This window comes from Protopterus annectens, chromosome 13.part0, assembly GCF_019279795.1.
Source record: "Protopterus annectens isolate FY-2018-M chromosome 13.part0, PAN1.0, whole genome shotgun sequence".
NCBI classification, from domain to species: domain Eukaryota; kingdom Metazoa; phylum Chordata; order Ceratodontiformes; family Protopteridae; genus Protopterus; species Protopterus annectens.
In genome coordinates, this window is record NC_056747.1 from 467,950,107 (window position 1) to 467,971,244 (window position 21,138).

Genomic DNA, 21,138 nt, shown 5'->3' on the forward strand with positions numbered 1-21,138 from the left:
CTATACTCAAAACACACACACATCTCAAAATCACCTATATGACTGACTACAGACTAAACACAATCTATTACTCTAGATTTCAAATTCCACTTTTCCCAAAAAACCCTCCACACTTCCTAACTACATCCTCTATCCTACAATTTATCTACTTCTTACACTTCAGAAACATGTCTCCTACAGTTCATTATAGTACCTCTTCTCCTGCTTCCACAACATCTGAACACCCATTATCTTCACAATTCCAACACTGCTCATATTGTCTCCTCAAGCAAAACATTTCTGAACTTCATCTCTCAATCACATCCATCAGAACTCTTATATCGTACTATTAAAGTACAATAATGCAAACACGCACTTAACCAGGTTGATCCATCCAAACCTAGACCCAAACCCAGCATATGCAGGCACCAGACAACATATCCTCAGCAGCTCTGTTATTGCAAACACCTCAAAGACAGTCTCAACCTGGACTTCATATACATCATAAAATTTATGAAGTATTTATAACAAATGCCTTGAATGGATAGGACTACATACTGCACACATCTTAACTGCCACAAAAACCTGGTTCAGTCAAAAGAAAAAAAAAAAAAAAAAACTGCCCCACCAACCTATAACATTACCAGATTAGACAGAGGCAAAAAGATGGTGGTGTCAATATTTTCTACAAAACACTAGATATTGCCCTTTTCCTCCCACATCCGGCCAACTTTCTCAAAATTGGCAAATCCTATTAACCATGCTAAAACTAAACACTCAAGATAGTTGCATTCATAGGTGCATACACATCCCTGAGGTAACAATACTAAAACAAGGGAAGATATCTGCAGGGCCTACTCAAAAATCCCTCACGAAACCATAACACTGTGTGATGTTAATGCAGATTGGCAAAACAATCTGAAAACCCAACCAGTAATTATATATATATATATATATATATATATATATATATATATATATATGTACAAGTTAACGAAACTTAACACCAACAACTAGATATGATAAGGCCAGGTAATCAACTAGATTCGAACATCATGTCCATATCAAATATCAACCCATGGAACTATCAGACAGCCTAAATGATCTACACCATAAGGTACCAAAACATCCCCAAAAAACATTACAGCCTGGTAAAAAAAAAAAAGCGACTTCATGATAAGTTAATATACTACATCTCCTTACCTGGGAGTCACTAAACACTCTCCCCAAAGATGATGCAGTCAATAGATCGGTTCCTGTTCATCTCCAGCATAAATGCCGCTGTTATCTTCAACTTGTATACCAAACCATTTGTCTTCATTCAGAATCATATGCCACATGACCAATCTTTATCAACAGCTGAATAGTTTTACTAGCATCTCCCAGCCATATAAATAGGTTTGACACTTCTCACCACCTACCACTAAACTTCTAATATAAACTTTATGATAGCCATAAATTTAGTCATCTGTGAATCCAATTTTGACACCACCTCTTAACTATAACATTAACATTTCCTGACCTACCTAGTTTCTTCCCTTACCTCCATGTCTTTGAATTTCTAAGCAATATCACACAATGTATTATCTATTCAACAAACCCACTAATACACCTCTTGAGATGTGCAACAATTAACATCTAGTAATGTGTACAGGTGTCCTTCGCACTGTAATAGTTGCCTTTATTTCACATGAACGCAATCTAATTAGCAAATGTACATAGAATATCTAATGCACATTACTTAATGTCTGTTCATGTACATTACCAAATGTCTGTTAAACGTTTGCAATATGCTGGAGCTTTTCTCATCAGGTCTCTTCTGAAAAAGTGTTTTTGAATAAACCCAGTCAGACAAACCCAGTAAACAAATGTAAATAAAATAAAAAGCTGGCCAAGCACAGAAGAAATGTTTATTGAAATAGGTTTCCCCCAAACACACAGTGTACAATAAATAATGATAAAACCAAATAAATATAGCACAGAGCAGCACTGAAACAGTTTTAAAATACACTGATGGAACAACAACAAAATCACCCGTTTTAACTTTACATGCACACACTTACTTTGGTTAGTATATACCTTCCAGAATAGCTGACATCTGGACCCACATAAAAAAGGTCCTGGACTCTCGCATTTGAATCCAATATAGCAAGATCCAGACAGTGTAAGCTAGGCTGGCAAAAAACCTGCTTAACATGTTTCCAGGCAAACTCTGAGAATACCAATCCTATCTTAAAAGGACCAGCAGCTCCATAAGACAAACAGGACTCTGATCATGAAGGGCTGGATCCATCTTGAAAGTGGACCTTCCACCATGCATAATCAGTGTAAATCAAACAAAGCCAGGATAATTAGTTGAGAGATGATTTGCTATTAAGGCTACAGAGTTTTGGATCCATTGCAGGTGTTCAAGATCAGGATCTGATAATCATTACAGTATTCAACACCTGAGGCCAAGATGATGGAACACAACTGTATGAATAATGGTAGGGAATATGCCAAGGGCGAGACATTCAATTGAGGAGCTATTCCTTTGATGAAAATGACTTCAAAACAGATGACACCTGGCCCAAGAATGCCAGGACAGCATGTTAAAGAATAAATTCAAGACATCTCCTCAACAAAAACTACAATGAACACCTGCACAGAACATTATGGAGGAGGATGAGACCTGTTAGGGTGTTATTACAGCATGTACTAGCATAACCTCAGTCTTTATACAATGTAACTTCAGCAGACTGTGACATTCAATGTAGGATTTAATTTAAACAGTCTTTAAAATGGGGTAAAGTCAAATATAGCACTGAGATGAGACAAGGACAGGAATAAAAGTCATTAGTATATATACCAATGACACACACTCTCTCTCTGTCACACACACACACACACACACACACACACACCAGAAAACGCCACAATAGGTAAGAAGTGAACCAATCAAGGATAATGCAAAAGCCTACTCTAGGTATGCAGCTTCTTGAGCAGTTTTCCATTCAAATGCAGCCAAGAGCTCAAGGAGGCCCAGAATGAAAAGTAATGTCTGGCTTCCAAAATGTTAGAAATACCTAGTTATGGATGCCTCAGTGTTACGTCTAAATCTTGACTCTTGAGGATCAAAAAGGCTAAGAAAGGTAAATAAGGAGCAGAAGTAAACATGAAAAAATACTCAATGAAATTATCTGAGACAGCCACCAGTTACTCGCCAAGTGAAATGCAAGCCTCTTTAACCCCTGCCTGATGACAACACACAATGCCTAGAAGTTAATGTAAATTTATTAGAGATACACAAGGCAAAATAAATGGACAAAGGATAAAAGAGAGGTCCCCATCATATACCATGATTGTTCTGGAGTGAAAAAGTGAACATGACACGTTATGTAAATAGTGGACACACAAATGAAAAAGTAGCCATTATAAAAGCAAGCAAAATCTAGGAGAGAGAAAGAAAAATCAGTACCCCGTAAGAAATAAAATGATCTTAAAATGTCTGATTAAACAAATATTAATTCAACAAAGTAACAAATAAAACGTTGAATAGGCAGTCTAAGGATAGAACAATTAATATACATATCAGACTTTTAACCTATGTACCAATCACAAAGCTATGTTAAGACTACATTACTAAAATCATTAAACAGATGTATTGAAGTAATTTGAGAACTTGCCTATGAACTTAAGCCATCACAAAATCCATTAGTCTAAGGCCTTTGGAAGTTGAAGGGAGACATTTTCTGTGTTCTATCCTCTTCACCTATTCAGTTTGGCAAGTGATACCTACCATTCTGAGTAATTGTAAATGCTATAAAAATTTTGATCATTAAAGATGAAACTAAATGAACAAAACTCTAATGGGAAAACTTCTTAGCTGACACAGATCATAAAATGAAGGATCAAAATTACAAATGAAATAAGTTTAAAAAGATACTTAATCATGGAGATATGAAATTACTGAAGATAAAAGAAAAAATTGGGGAAACGAAAGTAATACAACAGTACAGATTATTAAAGTATACTATACTTCAAATTCTGATAAAAATTTAAATTCTGATGACAATTACAAGATGAATATTAGACTAGATAAAACACTACAGGATAGGCATTAAGTAAAAATTATAAACTAAATAATAATTAGAAACTGGGAGCCATTACTGACTCCCCAATGATGTGGATATTCTACAAAAATGCCTTACAGAAACAGATGCTTGGTGCCAGAGCCATGGGCTCAGGCTTAATGCCAAGAAATGTATAGTTATCCCCTTTGGGAAAAAACATGTACCCATGAATTACCACATAGGTGGCAGTACACTAAACACCTAAAGTGTGATGAGAGACTTAGGGACACAGGTAGACAGTGGTCTCACCTTCGATAACCACATCACCACAAGAGTCGGGAAATCCTTCTGTGTGGCACACCTCATCACTAAGGGCTTTTCATCCAGAAAAAAGGAGGTCATTGTCCCACTGTACTCATCCCTCATTAGACTCAGAGTACAACGCCCTGTTTGGTATGTACCTCACAAGACATCTGCAACAGCTGGAAAGGCCACAGAAACACCTCACTAAAAGAATCACAGGCCTAAAGCAGATGTCCTGTGCTGACAGTCTAAAAAAAAAAACTCCAGCTATACTCTGTGGCATATCATCTACTCAAGAGGCAATCTCTGTTTAACATACAAGGCCATGTCAAACCTTGAGCTGTTGGACATGCTCCACTTAAAGAAATCCTAATCCCTCAGAGCCACACGCTAAAGGGGTATAAAACCTTGTCATCACAATGAACAAAACATGCTGGAGGGATAGGTTCCTGACCCAGAGACTCTCCATACTCTGGAATAGACTGCCCATACATGTCAAACAGAGCACCTCCTTGGCCATCTTCAAAAGGAACCTTGACGATTGGATGGGAGATAGGAAATTTGCCCGGGGATCACATCAGTCACCCTGCTAGACAGGGGTCCAGGGAAGTAAATATTGTGGGAAGAAATATCCAGGGAATTGTTATGGCTAGGCTTGTATAGGCCCTAGGACCAATAGCCTAGTACCAACCTATGAACCTATAAATTGAAAACTGATAAAATCTTGACTTGTCCTGGCTGTTATCAGATCTAACTGTAAAATATAAATTAAAAGCCACATTTAAGAACTATCAATGTTTGAGGGAAAAAACCTGGAACTCAACTGCACAGTAAGCTTCTAAAAATCACATTTTCCAGAAGCTTCAGTACATTTTTAATTCAGTGAAAAGCTGGTCAATGTTGATGGAGAAAAAGCATCTGAAGACAAACCCCAAGACTTGAATATAGTGCCAAGTAAAAAATAAATCTAAAAATTCCTGGTCTATGGTTAGAAGAAATGGAGCCTATCATTAGCCAGATTAAAAAGTTATTAAAATCCAGTCATATAACAGCATTACAAATATTATATCAGTTGCTATCTAGAATTATACTTTGGGGGGGGGGGATAAATAAATAAAAAGACACTATACCAGCAATTACAGCCAGCTGGGTACATAAGAATTATTCCCATTAAAATTCCTTCCAGTGGCATTCTCAATAAAAACCAACAAGCTTTAAACATCAACATGGAGTGCCGAACAAATCCACTAACACAGTAGAGTAAAAAATGTGGCATCCAAGATGTCAAATATTGTTAAATCCAATTTCATAAATTGGAGACCAAGTCCATAAACACCATGCAACAATTCAGAACAAAGTTTCTAGGGCATCAAGATTAAAAATAAGGTAACTCAATAACATGAGTATTATAAAAGCTAGAGGGTTTACAAAACAAATTCTGCGGATATGAACATTCAACCTAAAACCACAGCAAAGCAGCCAAAACACCACTGCCACAAAATACTGCATTAGTAAACTCATTTAGATCAATGCAATTCAAATCTCTTCATGAGGCTAACTCAATACCCATGGGATCTAAAAGTGAGGAGCATCATGCAAAACTATGTAATGGTCGGATCAAACGTCTGGCTTCACCAGCAAGGCAATGAGTCACACCAAACTGGGAAATCAAGTTGAGCACTACTTTGAAACAATTACAGTGGTTGAAAACCACCAGGAACAACTCGGATCCCTCCAAAACAGTGAATGATTCTTCACACAAAACGAAGTCTCATACTTTGGCCTGCATACTGAACTCTACTACCACTAAACAGTTACTGAACATCAACAATAAAAAGAAAGGGGTCTGTGAATTTATCTCTGAATTATTTCATATTCCCAGATTAGTAGCAAATAAGAAATCAAAAGTTTGCCTCTGTTGCAAGGCCATGTTAATACAAATGAATTCTCCAGGGTGTAAAATGGGTCACTGCCAAATTTAAGACTTTCATAAAAATCGTACCAGAAACCTGCCTCACATAAATTAGACATCACAGGATTTCTCAAGCCAGGACTCCATTATGGATGTGAGGTCTGCCTTACACAAGAAATGCATAATACTTGCATGCATTGAGGTAGCATTATATTTTAGTTATGTTTATTCCTCTACTTCTATGTGTTGTTTTACTTTCCTTTGTAATCTCAAGAATTGAGCTGATCCACAAAATTTTGTTTAGGCTACAAGTGTGTAGTTCTAAATGACAAAGTTTACTTTGACTAACTATAATAACCAAATTTTTTACAGCAACACCTCATATTATTGTACAGCTTCATAAACTGGATCAGAGCAGCACAGGTTCTACCTACTGGCTTCCTGGATATCGCTCCAAGACATGGATTCTCTCTGTAATTGAGAAGTTTCACCCAGAATGTCACTAGCAAAACTTTAATAGGGATTCATATCCCCCCACACGCACACAATCAGGCCAGCAGCATTTGGCACTGTTCATTCTTTTCCTCCCGAGATATCCAGCCTCCAGAAGACAAGATATTAAAAAGTTTTCTGACAAATTAAAATTGCACAAAAGCATACAAATAACTTGTACCAGTTACTGCAACACAGGAGCAGGAGGTAATCAAACATGGAAGTCTTCAGGAATAAAACAACATTTCAGAAATTAGCAGTACTAGCTTACCAGTAATTAAAACAAAAACAGGAAAGTGACAAAGGATTAATGAACCACAAATCTCAGCCATAAATGTTAAAATATTTTTAGATAGTAAACATTAGTGGGATAAAATATTTTGAAATTTAATTCAAAGTCTGCTGTGAAGTCTCTCAACGTGCATGACTATGAACTAGGGTCATAAATTTAACAGACAGCATCCCAAATCTTCTGATCCAGGACAACTGTGAATGTCATCATACCACGCAAAGTACAGAGAAAGTGTCATATCAGTACACCTAGAGAACTTTACTCAGTATACTTCACACATCCCTGACAGACTACACAAAAGTATAAAACTCCTGAAGCTGCTAATTCCTTGTCTTACAAACATTCAAGTGGCTGTGAGAAGCACCACAAAACAGGCTCCAAGATTTATCAGTAAAAACAGTCTCCATGATGTTCCTTGAAGTCTCAAAAAACAGTACATAAACATACTTGGTCCAAAAACAAATAATGAGGAAACTTCTCTTTGTGGAAGATCTAAGATTCCCTAGAGTTCAGGTTCCTAATAAAAACCACACTGTGAATATCCAACCTAACAGGTGCTAGAAATACTTTCTTTAAAACTTTCCAAAAGTATAAATCAACTAATGACAGTAAGGAAGTACAAATTAGTTCAAGTCAAATCTTCTTTATTAAAATATGCAAACTAGCAATCTAAATAGTTGTTGAAAAAAAAAGATTAAAAAGTGTAAAAAATTCACCATTCCATTTACATGTTTGTACTGAGCTGAACTGAGTGGGCTACCAGCTTCAACTCTAAGCTGAGATACCAGACTAGAGACTTCTGAGCTTCCAAAAAAATAAGTTTTTTTTTTTCTTATACTAATTACTGCTGTTTTATTTCCTGCCACATACCTTTAATACTGCATTTATTTACTGTGTACTAACCTACACTGTTATACTGCAATTGGCTGCTACATAGTGCTGTAAAATAACATTTTATTGCTATTTTCACTGTTTAGCAAACCTTTTTGTGGTTTCCATTTACTGGTATTTTTTCACTGTTTGTCTGCTCCAGTTTTCCTATTAAGCTGTACTTAATTGATTTGTTAACTGTTTAAATCATTCTTCAGAGCCTCCTGGCTGATTTTCTGCTATTTTAAACATTGTTTCAGTGTCTCTCTGCCATTTTCCTGCTGTGTTAAATATTCTGTAGTGTTTCCTGCTAAAACTAGGGTAGCTAGTAACTGTAGCATAGTCCAAACCCAGGCCTTTGTGCCTGGAACTGTTTGTAGTGGTTTGTTCTGACCACATTTTCCAGGCGGTCTCGGATTGGAAAAGGCCTATTTGCCCTTTTGTGAGAGAATTGTGTTTGATTGGCACCTGACTGGTTAAGGGAGGCCGGTCTAAGGCTTGGAATAACCATCTTCTCTTCGTCCTTTTGAATTTTGTTAGGGTTTCTTTTTTCAAGTTTTATCTTCTGGTCTTTAGGCCCTGCAACTGAGCAGGTTTCTGCTAGTTTGCACATTGTGCAGCACCACACAATTGTGCACCACAGTAGAACAGTTAAATTCAACAAATTTTCCCTTAAAACCCAGGCAGAAATATCCATTAGCCAAGCTCCTCCGTGATCATTTCTGAAAAGCCACCCCTAGTGACAAAAGACTTCAACCTAGCATTATGGACAGTTGGACTACCCTCGTTTCTCCTGCCAAACGTCTCTTGAGGCAGTGTAGTGATTGCCTCCTGTACACAGACAACTGTCTACTAATAACACAGTCTAATACAGAGTGCGAGAGATGTACTTACACCAAGAATCTAGAAACCATGCTCTCTCTCTCTCACTCAAAACAGTAACACTGAAAAGGTGGTCAATTCACCCACCACTACATATTCACGTAGTACCACTACTCATACACATAGTATGCAAACACATAAATCCACATACACAGATGTTCTCTGAAAAAACTTACTGAACACCAGAGACCTCCAAAACACAAGTCTGCTACAGCTAACAATCTCCACAGCACCCATGATGCATAGCAACATCAGTATCTCACTCAAGCACATAAGGTGTAACACTCAAAAACAGAGTTTTCTTGTCACTGAAGACTCAATAGTGAGACACACAGATGTCCCACTCACTAGGCTGGACAAGGAGCAAGTCATATTCAGCTGCCTGTCCCTTTCCAGGATTCACCAAATTGCGTATGCATTCAGGTCTCTCAGCAACAAGTACTATTATTACTCTGTCAGTTCATGTTGCTGTGAATGACCTGAGACATACCTCTCTATATGGAGAGAGACATGGTTGAACAGAGTACGTGTCCCAGGCAGATTATGTCCCTAGCCTTGAGCAATATACTATCTTCAACTAGAATGATGCCACATTAAATAAAAAATAATAAATAAAAAAATGATTGATTTCAATAATTGGCTTAGTTTTTGGTGTCATTCCAAGGGGATCCAGTTCCTTTCTGCCTGGGAAGCCATGGTTAACAAACCTTGCTGCTTTGCCAGAGATAGTTTGCACTTGGCACTCCAAGATTTCAGCTGTTGGCAAAGGCTCTTGCCTCCCCCTGAGTGCCTTTTTTAAGCAAGGTCTCAAAAACAACATTAATGACATGAAATTAGACTATCAGAACAAAAATAAGGGTCATGCTGCTAAATACTAGGAGCTTAAACCAAAAACTGCACTCCCTGGAAGCACTTCTAAGATGTAGATGTCTGTGGAGTCAGAAACCTGGTTGAAGGCCTCAGACAGTACCCCAGCCCTGCAAGGTTACATTGCCTTCCACACCTTTAGACTAAAAAATGAATGTGTGAAAACCAAAGGAGGTGGTGTTTCAATCTATATTAGAGATAAACTCATGTCTATTTAGACTAGACAACTCCATGGAGTTACTCCAGGTCCAGGTTACAATGGGTAAGACCCCCCCCTCATTCAAGTCATAGCCAGTTATACATCCCCATCCATGGGTCATGATGCCCATGAAGCCTACTTGACCAAAATGGAGACAATCCAAATTTTACCAAACACAATGGTTTTGAGAGATTTCAATTATCCCTCCATCAACTGGGAAGTCTTCTCTGGCCCAAACCCGCTAGCACAGAAGTTCCTTGACTTGGTGAATTCAAATGCCATGGAGTAAGTTGTCCATACCCTAACAAGAGGGACAAACCTTCTAGATCTGGTTCACACCAACATGTCAAACAGGTGCACTGCTGCCAAAAATCAGTCACCTTTAAACTGACACGAACACCAGAACTTACAAAGGGTGAAATCAGACTAAAAAATTTCCCCAAGGCAAACTATACCTTCCTAGGTGAAGGTATAAATGCATTCCAAGCCCCACCCCAAACTGAAAGTGGCAACTCTGCTAAAGCTTACACTAGAGCCCTGTACAATCACTTGCATAAGTGTAGAAACTTGGCTGTACCAGACAGAATCAAAGCCAGAGCCCCAAGTAAGATCAAGCTGCCATGGTGAAGTTCCAACATCAACAAACTCTACAATCAATGCAAAAAGTTGCTGATCAAGAAAACAAAGACAATGACCCAACAATGGAAAAGCACCCTCCTCAGCCTTAACATGCAAATAAGACAACTTGTCAAATCCTCCAAGACCTCCATTAAGAGAAAACTAGCAAGTACTGCCAAGGATAACCATAAGGCCTTTTACAGCTATGTACGTAACCTAAAGGTTAAGACCCAAGCATGTGCAGAACTGGTGGCCAACAGTATCACACACACTGACCCCACAGAGATAGCAAACCTACTGGCAGATAGGTTTGGTGAAAAGTTCATTCCCTTATCCCCTCCTAACTTGCAATAAACCCTCCCTCAAACTCCCCCCCTCACCTGACATATCTAGATATCAGGTCCTCAAAGTCCTTTCCAAGACAAAGAACAATGCCTCTATGGGACCAGATGACAGCCCAGGTGGTCTTCTAAATGGGCTAAAACATGAACTAGCATCACTACTACTAAGTACCCTTTTCAATCATAGCCTAACCACAGGCTTTGTTCCTGCAGAATGGAGAACAGCTGCAGTTATCCCCCTCCACAAAGGTGGCCTAGCAACAGACCTGAGGAATTACAGACCCATAAGCCTGACCAGCCTAATCTGTATGGCCATGGAACTTGTCATTATGGACCTTAAGACAAAGTTGTCCTCCAAACTCTGCATCCTACCCAATTCGACTTAGTGAGGGCAGATCCTGCCTGTTAAATCTGGTGGATTTCTATGAAAGTGTGACCAAGGCCATTGATGAGGGCAAATCTGTGAACACAGCATACCTCGACTTAGCAAAGGCTTTTGACATAACCCCACATTCAGGCATTACCGATACATTTGGCAAACTGAATGCAAACCCCTTCACAAACCGGACATACATCAACCAGCACACCTGTTTCCAGTGGGGTGCCACAGGGGTCAGTGCTGGGCCCCCTACTGTTTGGTGTATACTTCTCGGAAGTTCAGGTCAAAACTGAAGGGTTGTGGCTGACCAAGTTTGCAGACAACTGTAAACTAGGTGAAATCACTGAATCCCCAAATGATGTCAGTATACTCCAAGGTAGTCTCACACAGACCAACGACTGGTGTATTAGTCATGGTTTCAAACTGAATCCAAAGAAACGCATAATCATTCCCTTTGGCACAATGTCCCTTCACACTATCAAATCAATAATACCCTAAGTACCCATGAAGTGGTAAGAGACCTGGTATCACAGGTTGACCACAACCTTAACTTCAACCACCACTTGTCTACCATCTTAAGGAAAGCTTTCCATGTAGCCCATAACTAGTAAAGGCATCACTTCAAGAGTAAAAGAAGTTATAACCCCCCTATACATGGAATTTATCTGGCCCATAATTGAGTATAATGCTCCATTCAGTATGTACAGTACTAAGCACCTACAGCAATTAGAGAGACTTCAGAGGTTTCTAACAAAGATCAGCAAGGGGCTCCAGCATGTGCCTTACATGGACCAACTAAAATACCTGTCACTATACTCCGTACTGTATAAACTTCTTAGGAGAAAAATATCCTGGACCTGGTACTAACCAACATGAGTAGCCACCGTAGCACCCCCACAGTGTCATCCTCCTTGGTAGAATCTGATCATAAAGCAATCACTTTCAAAGTCACCATCTCCCCTGTCACCCACCCCCCCCCCCCCACTTGCCAAGGTCGAACAAAAAAACTTTTCCAAAGCTGACTACAACCTCCTGAGAGCAGGTATGAGCAGCTTCACAGCCACCATCAATTCAGTTGAATCAAGCACTAATGTCCAAGCCTACACCAAAAAACTATATGAGCACCTATATAACTGCATGGACTCCGCAACACCTGACAGGACCAAATCATCTTCCTCAAGGAAGAGTAAACCTGTCTACTGGACAGCAGCAATAAACATACTCTATAATAAAAGGAAAAAAAATATTATTCGGGACCTAGAAGGAGCAGGTGCCAAGTTGGAAGCAATCTCTCCTGTGTCTGAACAAAAAATAAGGTCAGTGGTGAAAACCTCTAAGGCTAACTTGGAGTACAAATTGGCCACATCCACCAAGGACAATCACAAGGCCTTCTTTGTATACGTCCGCAATCTCAAAGGTAGCTCCCAAATCCGCTCTGAATTGGTGGTCAAGAATTCCACACACACAAATGACACAGATATAGCCAACCCGCTTGCAGACAAGTTCAGTGAAAACTTCACCCCCCCCCGTCCCCCCCATCAGTAAACCAGGACATCCGCAGCACCTGCCCCCCTCCCCTCATCACCAGGGAGCAGGTTATTAATGCCCTCTCAAAAGTAAAAAAAAATACAGCCTCCATGGGACCCAACATCCCTGTCTGCATCCTACATGAACTTAGGCAAGAGCTTTCAGCACCACTAGGTACCCTATTTAACCAAAGCCTGTGCGCATTGGCTTCATCCCAACAGAATGGAGGACAACCACCATCATCCCTCTGCTCAAATGTGGAGCATCCAGTGACCCAGGCAATTATAGGCCAATCAGCCTAACTAGCCTGATCTGCAATACCATGGAATGCATCATCATGGACCTTATAAACAAAGACATTGGCAACCTCCAAACGCTTGATCCCACACAGTTTGTTTTTTGTCAAAGGGAGATCATGCCTGTTAAGCTTGGTCACCTTCTTCAAAACAGTTACCAAAGCCATGGAGGAGGGCAAGACCATGCACACTGCCTACCCTTGACCTAGCCAAAGCCTTTGACACTATTCCCCACTTGGGCATAATAAACTCTCCCAGCTAGGCATGAACCCCCATATGTTACCAGATGGGTAGTTAATTGGCTCAATGATAGAACCCACTCAGTCAAAATAGAGGAAGCCATCTCTAGTAGTAGACCCCAAATAAGCAGCGTACCCCCAAGGATCGGTCTTGGGGCCTCTACTGTTTAGAATATACTTTTCTGAGGTGCAAGCCAAAACCAGTGGTCTGTGGCTGACCAAGTTTGCAGATGACTGCAATCTGGGCATGGTCATATATTCCCCTAGTGATGGGAACATCCTCAAAGAGGGCCTTAACCAAACAGACTGGTGCCTATAGCATGGCCTCAAATGGATTGCCAAGAACAGCATCATTATCCCCTTTGTGGAAAATGGTGTCCCAACTAATTATCACATTAACAACAATGTACTAAGCATGCAATCAGTCGTGAGGGACTTGGGCATCCAGGTTGATAGCAACCTGACTTTTGACCACCATGTTGCCTCCGTTGTACTGAAGGCTTTCTACATGATCCACCTCATAAGTAAGGGTATTTCATCCAGGAACAAGGAGGTCATAACATCCTTGTACTCCTCCCTTATCAGACCCATTATACAGTGCAATGCCCCCTTCGGCATGTACCTTGCCAAGCACATGCAGCAGTTGGAGAGACCATAGATGTTCCTGACCAGTAAAATCCAGGGTGTCAAACATCTATCCTGTACAGATGGACTAAAAGCCCCTCAGAGGTAACCTGTGTCTGGCATACAAGGTCATCTCAGACTCAGCCTAGGAGTTGCTGCTGCAATATCCGTAAGTCAAATTGAACTCTCACAACCCGCACACAAGGTCTCAACCTGGTCTGTGACATTAATAGAACTGGTTAGTGGGATAGATTTGTGTCCTGATGACTCACCCATCTGTGGAAAAGACTTCCTCTCCACGTCAAGCAGAGTACCTCACCAGCCCTCTTTAAGAGGAACCTGGACTGGATGGGAAACAGAAAATATACCCCTGGGATCCTACCTGTGTCCCTGCTGGACAGGGAAAACAGATGCTGACTTTGTCAGAATATGGACAAAATTCTTGGCTAGGCTTATAAGGGTCTCCAGGCCAATAGTCTAGTATCATCCTATGAACTTATGTCTGGCCTACAGAGCAACCCAAGACCCAAACCTAATGAACTTACTGCATATCCGTAAATCAAATGGGTCTAGGGCTTCCCATTCCAGGGACTTAAATACGGCCTGTGACTTAAATAGGACATGTTGGAGAGAGAGATTTATCTCCCAGCAAATGCCACGTCTTTGGAACAGGATACCAATTCATGTCATACAGAGGACCTCTAGGACACTGTTCAGGAGGAACCTGAATGAGTGGATGGGGCACCGTAAATTATTACTGGGGATAGAGCCCACAACTCTCCTGGACATGGGCAGTCATCACTAAATGCAGTCTTTGGTATTGATTAGTACCTCTATGGTATTACATTGGATTGAAATGGCTAGGCTTAAAATGACTCCAGGTTGACAGCCTAGTAATCTCCTATGATCCTATATACCTGTTTAAATGCATGGAAGTGGTTTACTAGGGTAGCTGTGTTGTAAAAGACAATTAGCATGTTTACTTGCTAAATACCCCCTTTCCCCATAAACCAGTCAGATATTTGACAGTGTTGCCCTACATCAAACTCTGATTCCAAGATATTAAACTAAACAAAAAGTTAAACTAAAATTTTATTTTATTTATTTATTTTACATTTGTTGACCGGGAAAGTCCGACTGGATGCATGTCCATTTTCAGCGGTGGCCCGGGGAGAAAAGCTCCACAGAGTAAAAAATAAACATTAATTACATACAGATACATACAGAAAATATACAGTTACAGGGACAATATTTTAGATACATTTTTCAGCAGAGTGAATTAGATACAATTCAAAATGCAATAATATTTCTATAAGTTGTTACAGGATCCTTACAGTTATAGTATGCAGTAAAGCAGAGAGGAGCTTGATTTCTATAAAAACCAGAGGAGGTAGGATCTAAAGGACGTTGGCTGATAATTATTTGAGACTTTGAAAAGGAAGAGTAGGATCTAGTAGGTACAGATGAGTGGGTATAATATGGGTCAAGGAGAGTTAATCAGGGTTAATACATGGGCAAAGCCAATGAGACTTAAAATATAGCTTAAGATTATTTTTGAATTGACAAAGGGAGGTGGAAAGTCTTAGGTTGTTAGGGAGGGAATTCCAAACCTTCCCTATGGAATTGGCAAAGAGACCATAGATGTTCCTGACCAGTAAAATCCAGGGTGTCAAACATCTATCCTGTACAGATGGACTAAAAGCCCCTCAATAATTGCTAAAACTTCCTGAAACCATTTCATAGTAGTTATAAAATAAAAAAAAGTTAACACAAGTCTTCAAAATTCCTTAGAAATCTTTTCTACCAACATTCAAAAACATTTTAACATAGATCGCTGTCGTTTATTAGAACTTTTTCGGGTTTGTGTGTCAAGTGGGAAAAGCAACTAAAAATTAGAAGTTAAACAATACAGAATACTTCATTTTGCTGGGCTAAAAACAATACACATTATTTAAGAAAATGTAGTACAAAAAACAAATTCTAAAAAAAATAAAAAAATAAAAAAAAACCTGCAAAACTCTTGAAAATGTATACGTGCAGTTCGCCTTCACAAGCTCAAATTGCTGAAGGCTCGAAATTCATAAGCTCAAGCCCAGAATCTCGAGTTTGAGTAACTCGAACTTGTGAAGGGGAGACGACAAAAAGATAAAAAAAAAAAAGAAGTTTACTGACAGGTATGCAGGGGGCAGAGTCTCCCTGCTGAAATATACCAGCTCCGTGACCGCACTATAGTGGAGGAATGGAAATTCTCCCGTTGTGCCCTTCTGTATACAGTGCACAATGGGAGATTTCCCTCATCCCCGTTGTAGAGCGATCTCGAAGCTGGTATATTTAACTAGGGGGTGTGAGGTGTGCAGGGGGGCTTACCCCCCTGCAAAAACATTGCAAAGAATGTTTGCATTTCTTTTACGTCCGCTTTAGAATTTCGAGTTGCTGAAAACTCGAGATTCTGGGCTCGAGCTTATGAATTGAACTTTCAGCAATTCGAGATTCTAAAGGGGAACCATATGCGCATATATCTAATCATCTCAAATGATAAATCTACTAAAGAATTTTAAAATAAAATACACTCCGAAATCAACAAAATATACATGAAAACCTAGCAGAAAAACAGTTGCTCAGCTCTGCAAACCCTAGAAAAAATGTGTAAACAGGACCCCATTTAAAATTTATGAACGTTATAATATTGGAGCCAATATAAACATGTAGTATATTTTCCCCCAATACTCAATGTGTGTCTAGTTAAGCTCAAACAATGTGCATTAAAAGGTTACAACCTAAAAAGGCTAAACTGCCACAAAATCATGTATGTGCTATACAGACTCACTCTGCGGTTTATTAAACCAAAAGAAAAAAATTAACAGTCTACCGTTTAAAATATTTAGAAGTTAATCTATCAGAGCCAGCTAAAATAAGTAAGCATTCAACCCCTCGCTAATGAGTGTAGCTATTAAAGCTGCTCCTGTTTGCACTAAAGTTAAACAAAAATTAATAAAATGTCATGACATATAGAATATGCACATGCTGTTCAAATGTGGTTCTATGGTAATCAAATATCCTAGTTATAAAAAATGTGAGAAAGTGTCTTATGAATGTACCCCGATTTTAATAGTAAAAACTGAAGATGAAATTAGAATAAACATTTAAATATTTAAAAAAATAGTTAAACATATTTATATACAAATTTATCTGCTAAAACAAAAAAAATCAGTAAGACCCTAACATATTAAATTTTAAAATTACATTTACAATGTTTACAGTTAAAATTAATAATTGCAAATGAATAAATAAATGTTCACACCTTCAGTCTTGTAAACAATGGGGCAACTTTCTTAGCTCTAGTACACTTTTCAGTGAGCAATAATTTAGTACAGGCTCTAATGGAGTTCAGCCTTAGTTGCCACACAAGTTCTAATTTTTCTGAAGTATTTGGGATGTCTCCAAGTTCATAGTGGTCTATGTGATCAAGTATTTGAAATTTAAACCCAGTGTCTTCTGTGTAGTTGAAGGTGCCTGACCAGGGCATTGTTTCTACATTTAGTTCGGATCTCAGATAGATGACAAGAAATCTTTAATTTCAGTTTATTAATAGTCTTTCCCACATAAAATGCATCACATCCACTGCAACTTGCGTAGATTTGCAGTCTCTGCCTGGATTAGTCTTACTAAATTTCTTTAAATATGGGCACTAGAGAGTCTCCAGCTTGACTGTAGATGCAAAATGAACAGTTTCACATTTTTTCATGTTCCTTTCCTGTGGTTTAGGTTTTCCTTCTACAAAGCACCTAATATTTGTAGCCTTCCTATATACAAAAAGTTGGACTTCACCCAAAATTTCTATAAAATAAGGGCTTTCTGTTATTATGGCCCAGTTCTCCTTGATAATATTCTTGATTAAAAGAAAATCCATAGTATATGTCAGTATGCCGCAGTCTTTTGATATGTCAAAAAAAAATCTTAAATTCTTCCAATGGGTCAGTTTAGTGTGGGTACATTGGTATTCTGAAGTTCAATGAATGGTTCAAAAATGTTTCTTAATGTTTGGTTCTTGTACCCCCTTACAAAGAAATAATTTTCCAAAACATAAAAGGTTTCTCAGAAAAGGTTCCATCTTTGTGGTTCTAGCTAATCTGTATCCCTAAGACTTAACCACATTATATTTTGTCTTGGTGGGATGCAGGCTTTTACAGTGGAGTAAGAGGTTCACTTTTGTCATTTTTCAGTAAAGATCAGTGGAAATTCTGTTGCTGTTAATGTCTTTGGAAATTAAGATGTCCAAGAATGTGGTTGAGATGGAGCTGTGGGAGGAGGTGAAATGCAGGAAGGTAGTAGTTAGATTGAGGTACCTGATAAACTCTTCTAGCTGTAAAGCATCACTTTCCATGCAGTAAAAATATTGGTTGATGAAACAAAGATAACATGAGATGTGCTGAATGAAATTTCTGTTGAACACAAACTCCTCCTCCCTCTTGCCCAGGGCTATGCTGGGAGCCATCGCCACCCCCATAGCTACTCAAGTCTTTTGCTTATGCTTTCCATTGAAGGTGAAGTTAAAATCCAGAACCAAATTAATCAGCTTACTTAACTTTTCTAGCTCTAGATTTATCAGTAGACCACATAAACAGCAGCAGGAAAATGCTGAAGGAAGACAAGCTAGGAGACTAAAATCTCCCCCAATGAAAAAATGCAAAAACACAAAGCTAATATGTCAGCAGTTGCACTCAAACCAGAGGCTCACAAACAGATCTCCAGTTGTACACCAGTTACAGATGAAAAAAAGGGAATGTATCAAACATAGCATCACTCAGTGTTGGATTTTCTCACCATACACCAGCAGGACCATAAAGAATGACTAAGCAGCAGGTGTCCAATAAAATATTATGATAAAAGTAAAGACGCCAGTGCTCTATGAAATTAGTCTCACAGGTGAAAAAAGTGAAAAGTGTCATGTAAAAAACTGAGTAATGTACAAGAGGAGCGACTGGATCCAAGCAATATGCCCAGGGAGCCAAATCTGTCCCCAATTTGTAAAACACACGCACACACACGCACGCACAAACGCACACACAAAATTCCACCAAAACTAGATGATTCCTAGAGTGGAAATAAGGTAAAATGAAATTGCCCCTACACTAGAAGGTCCCTAGAGTAAAAAGAAGGCAAAAGCCAGTCTTGAGTTGGTACATATTCTGAGGTTTCCTCCAGAAAAAAAATAAAATAGCCATGAAAGAGATATTAAAGGCAGCTTACTGTGCCATCTTCCAGTCGAAGAGACAGACATTTATCACCTTCTTTGTAACTTTTCATCAGCTCTGCAGACTTCCATACCTCTTCAGAATCTGGAATCCATACTCGTGTACCCTTAAGAAAAAAATAAAGCAAAAATTAGTGAAACAGTGAATGCGCAGAAAATAGCAAGCTCAATAATTCCCATAGTTACCACCCATGTATAAACAAGACCATGCACCCTGAAGCATAGCCAGAATTTTTATTCTCTACTTCGTCTCTCATACTGTTGCCTATTCCCAGTTCACATTTAGAAGTACATACTCATGTCTCAAAAAACTGTCACTGATGCAGTATCATGCTTAATTTCTCCAGTCATTGCAGAAAATGGGCATCATTTCAGCTGTTACCCAACAAACAAAACAAATTTGTTTACAAATTATGTATTTCTAAGCAAGATGAGTAAAGATCTATGCTAGAATAATTCATTTAGACAGATATATCTTTTTGGATCTGAAAGCCATATTATTTTTGAGTGGTGCACAGATAAAGCTATATACAATATATACAAGATCATGCCTGTCCACACTCTTGCATGTACATTAAAACAACACACACAGTAGCAAAGCATAGCTTGCATGATGCAAGCAGCACTGCTACTTCTCCCTCAACACAACACTTATTGTAGATTTTGGCCTCATCTCATTGTCAACTAATGAATATACAGAAGATATTCATCTAATGAAATACTTTTCAGCCAACTTGCCTTCCAATCTACAGCCAGTGATATCCAATAGTTTGCTCATGTAAGTTTCAGTAGCAAAAGCCTACCTCCTAATCCATGCATTTGTAGGCAGACTGTACCAAAAAGAAAAAAACACAGACGTACTTACAGCTATACAAGTTGTAACCTGGGAATTTACATAACAGAATTCATTTTGGTGGCAGGAAAAAAATGTAGAACAACTGGATGCCTTTTAAAATGAAAATCTCAAAAGATTTATTTTTCAGTTTTGATAGGTCTAAAAATTATCTTTTAATTTGTGTCTCCTGCCAACTGTATTAAAAGAAAAAAATGACTTCTCTGCATGCAGTAAAACAGCTTTCGATGTATACAGTTGAATCTGCTCTGCTTCTTGTGTTATTTTACTGCAATATCACTTCTTTATGCACACCACTTCGGTCTGACCTGAATTCGTTAGCTTTAGCTCCCATCACAATTATTCTCAAAATTGAGTTCCAGCTATACCTTACTGACTATTCTGTAACTGAAGTACTAAATACTGTAAAGGACATACAAGAACTATAGGTGGGATCTTTAGTAAAGAGAAGGAGCAAATTACAGATGAACTGAATTTGTGTGAAGATGTGCAGAATTATGTTCAGGAGGAGGAGTGAGGTTTAAGGAAGGTAGGACTTGAGCAATTTATGTAAGACTGGCGTGAATGAAAATTGCTGAAAACATCTGAATACTGCAGGAAAGCAACAATGGATAGGCCATGGTCTTCTTTTCATTTCCATTACTATATGTGTACCTTTAAAAAGGCATGTTTAATAGAGATGTTTAAAAAATTAAAGACTGGGCAGCTGAATATGTGAGATGGCAATAAAGTATTGGGCTTGTTTTGTCACATGGTTTTCCTGGCACATTATGTGCTATTATGGATGTGAGAAGTACCCGAGTGCTTACAAGTGTACACCTTAATATAGAGGGCTTTCTGCTCCTGCACAAATTCAGAGCCATAGGAAGACCCTTGAAAATGTAGTTGCAGTCCTGGGGTCCATGTTCCAGGGACACAAATAGAATATTTTATACATTTTTTAACAACTTATAAAGTACCTCCCCACACCTTCAATTAAGCATTTTAAGGCAAAAATCTGGTTCTCAGTTCTCATGCTGCCTTAGCTCATAACCTAGCCATTTACACACACTTACAGCAAAACAGAGTTGTTATATTACAAGCTAGGTTGGCACAAAGGCGGATATCTACTGTTACTCCCTCTGGACACCAGTGCTTTTATTTTGTTAATCTGAAGTCA

The 21,138-nt window shown here is 38.8% G+C and overlaps 1 protein-coding gene across 1 annotated transcript in view; it reads right to left on the reverse strand.

Annotated features, from left to right (window-relative positions):
* The window catches only part of LOC122787918 (unconventional myosin-Vb-like), a gene marked incomplete at its 5' end in the record, with an annotated part of 1,807,467 nt that extends 1,788,228 nt beyond the window's left edge, over window positions 1-19,239 (reverse strand). The window contains one exon of the mRNA XM_044054844.1: window positions 19,123-19,239. Within this exon, the coding sequence (XP_043910779.1) occupies window positions 19,123-19,239 (117 nt within the window). The remainder of the gene's footprint in view (window positions 1-19,122) is intronic.
* Between the last annotated feature and the right edge of the window lie 1,899 nt (window positions 19,240-21,138).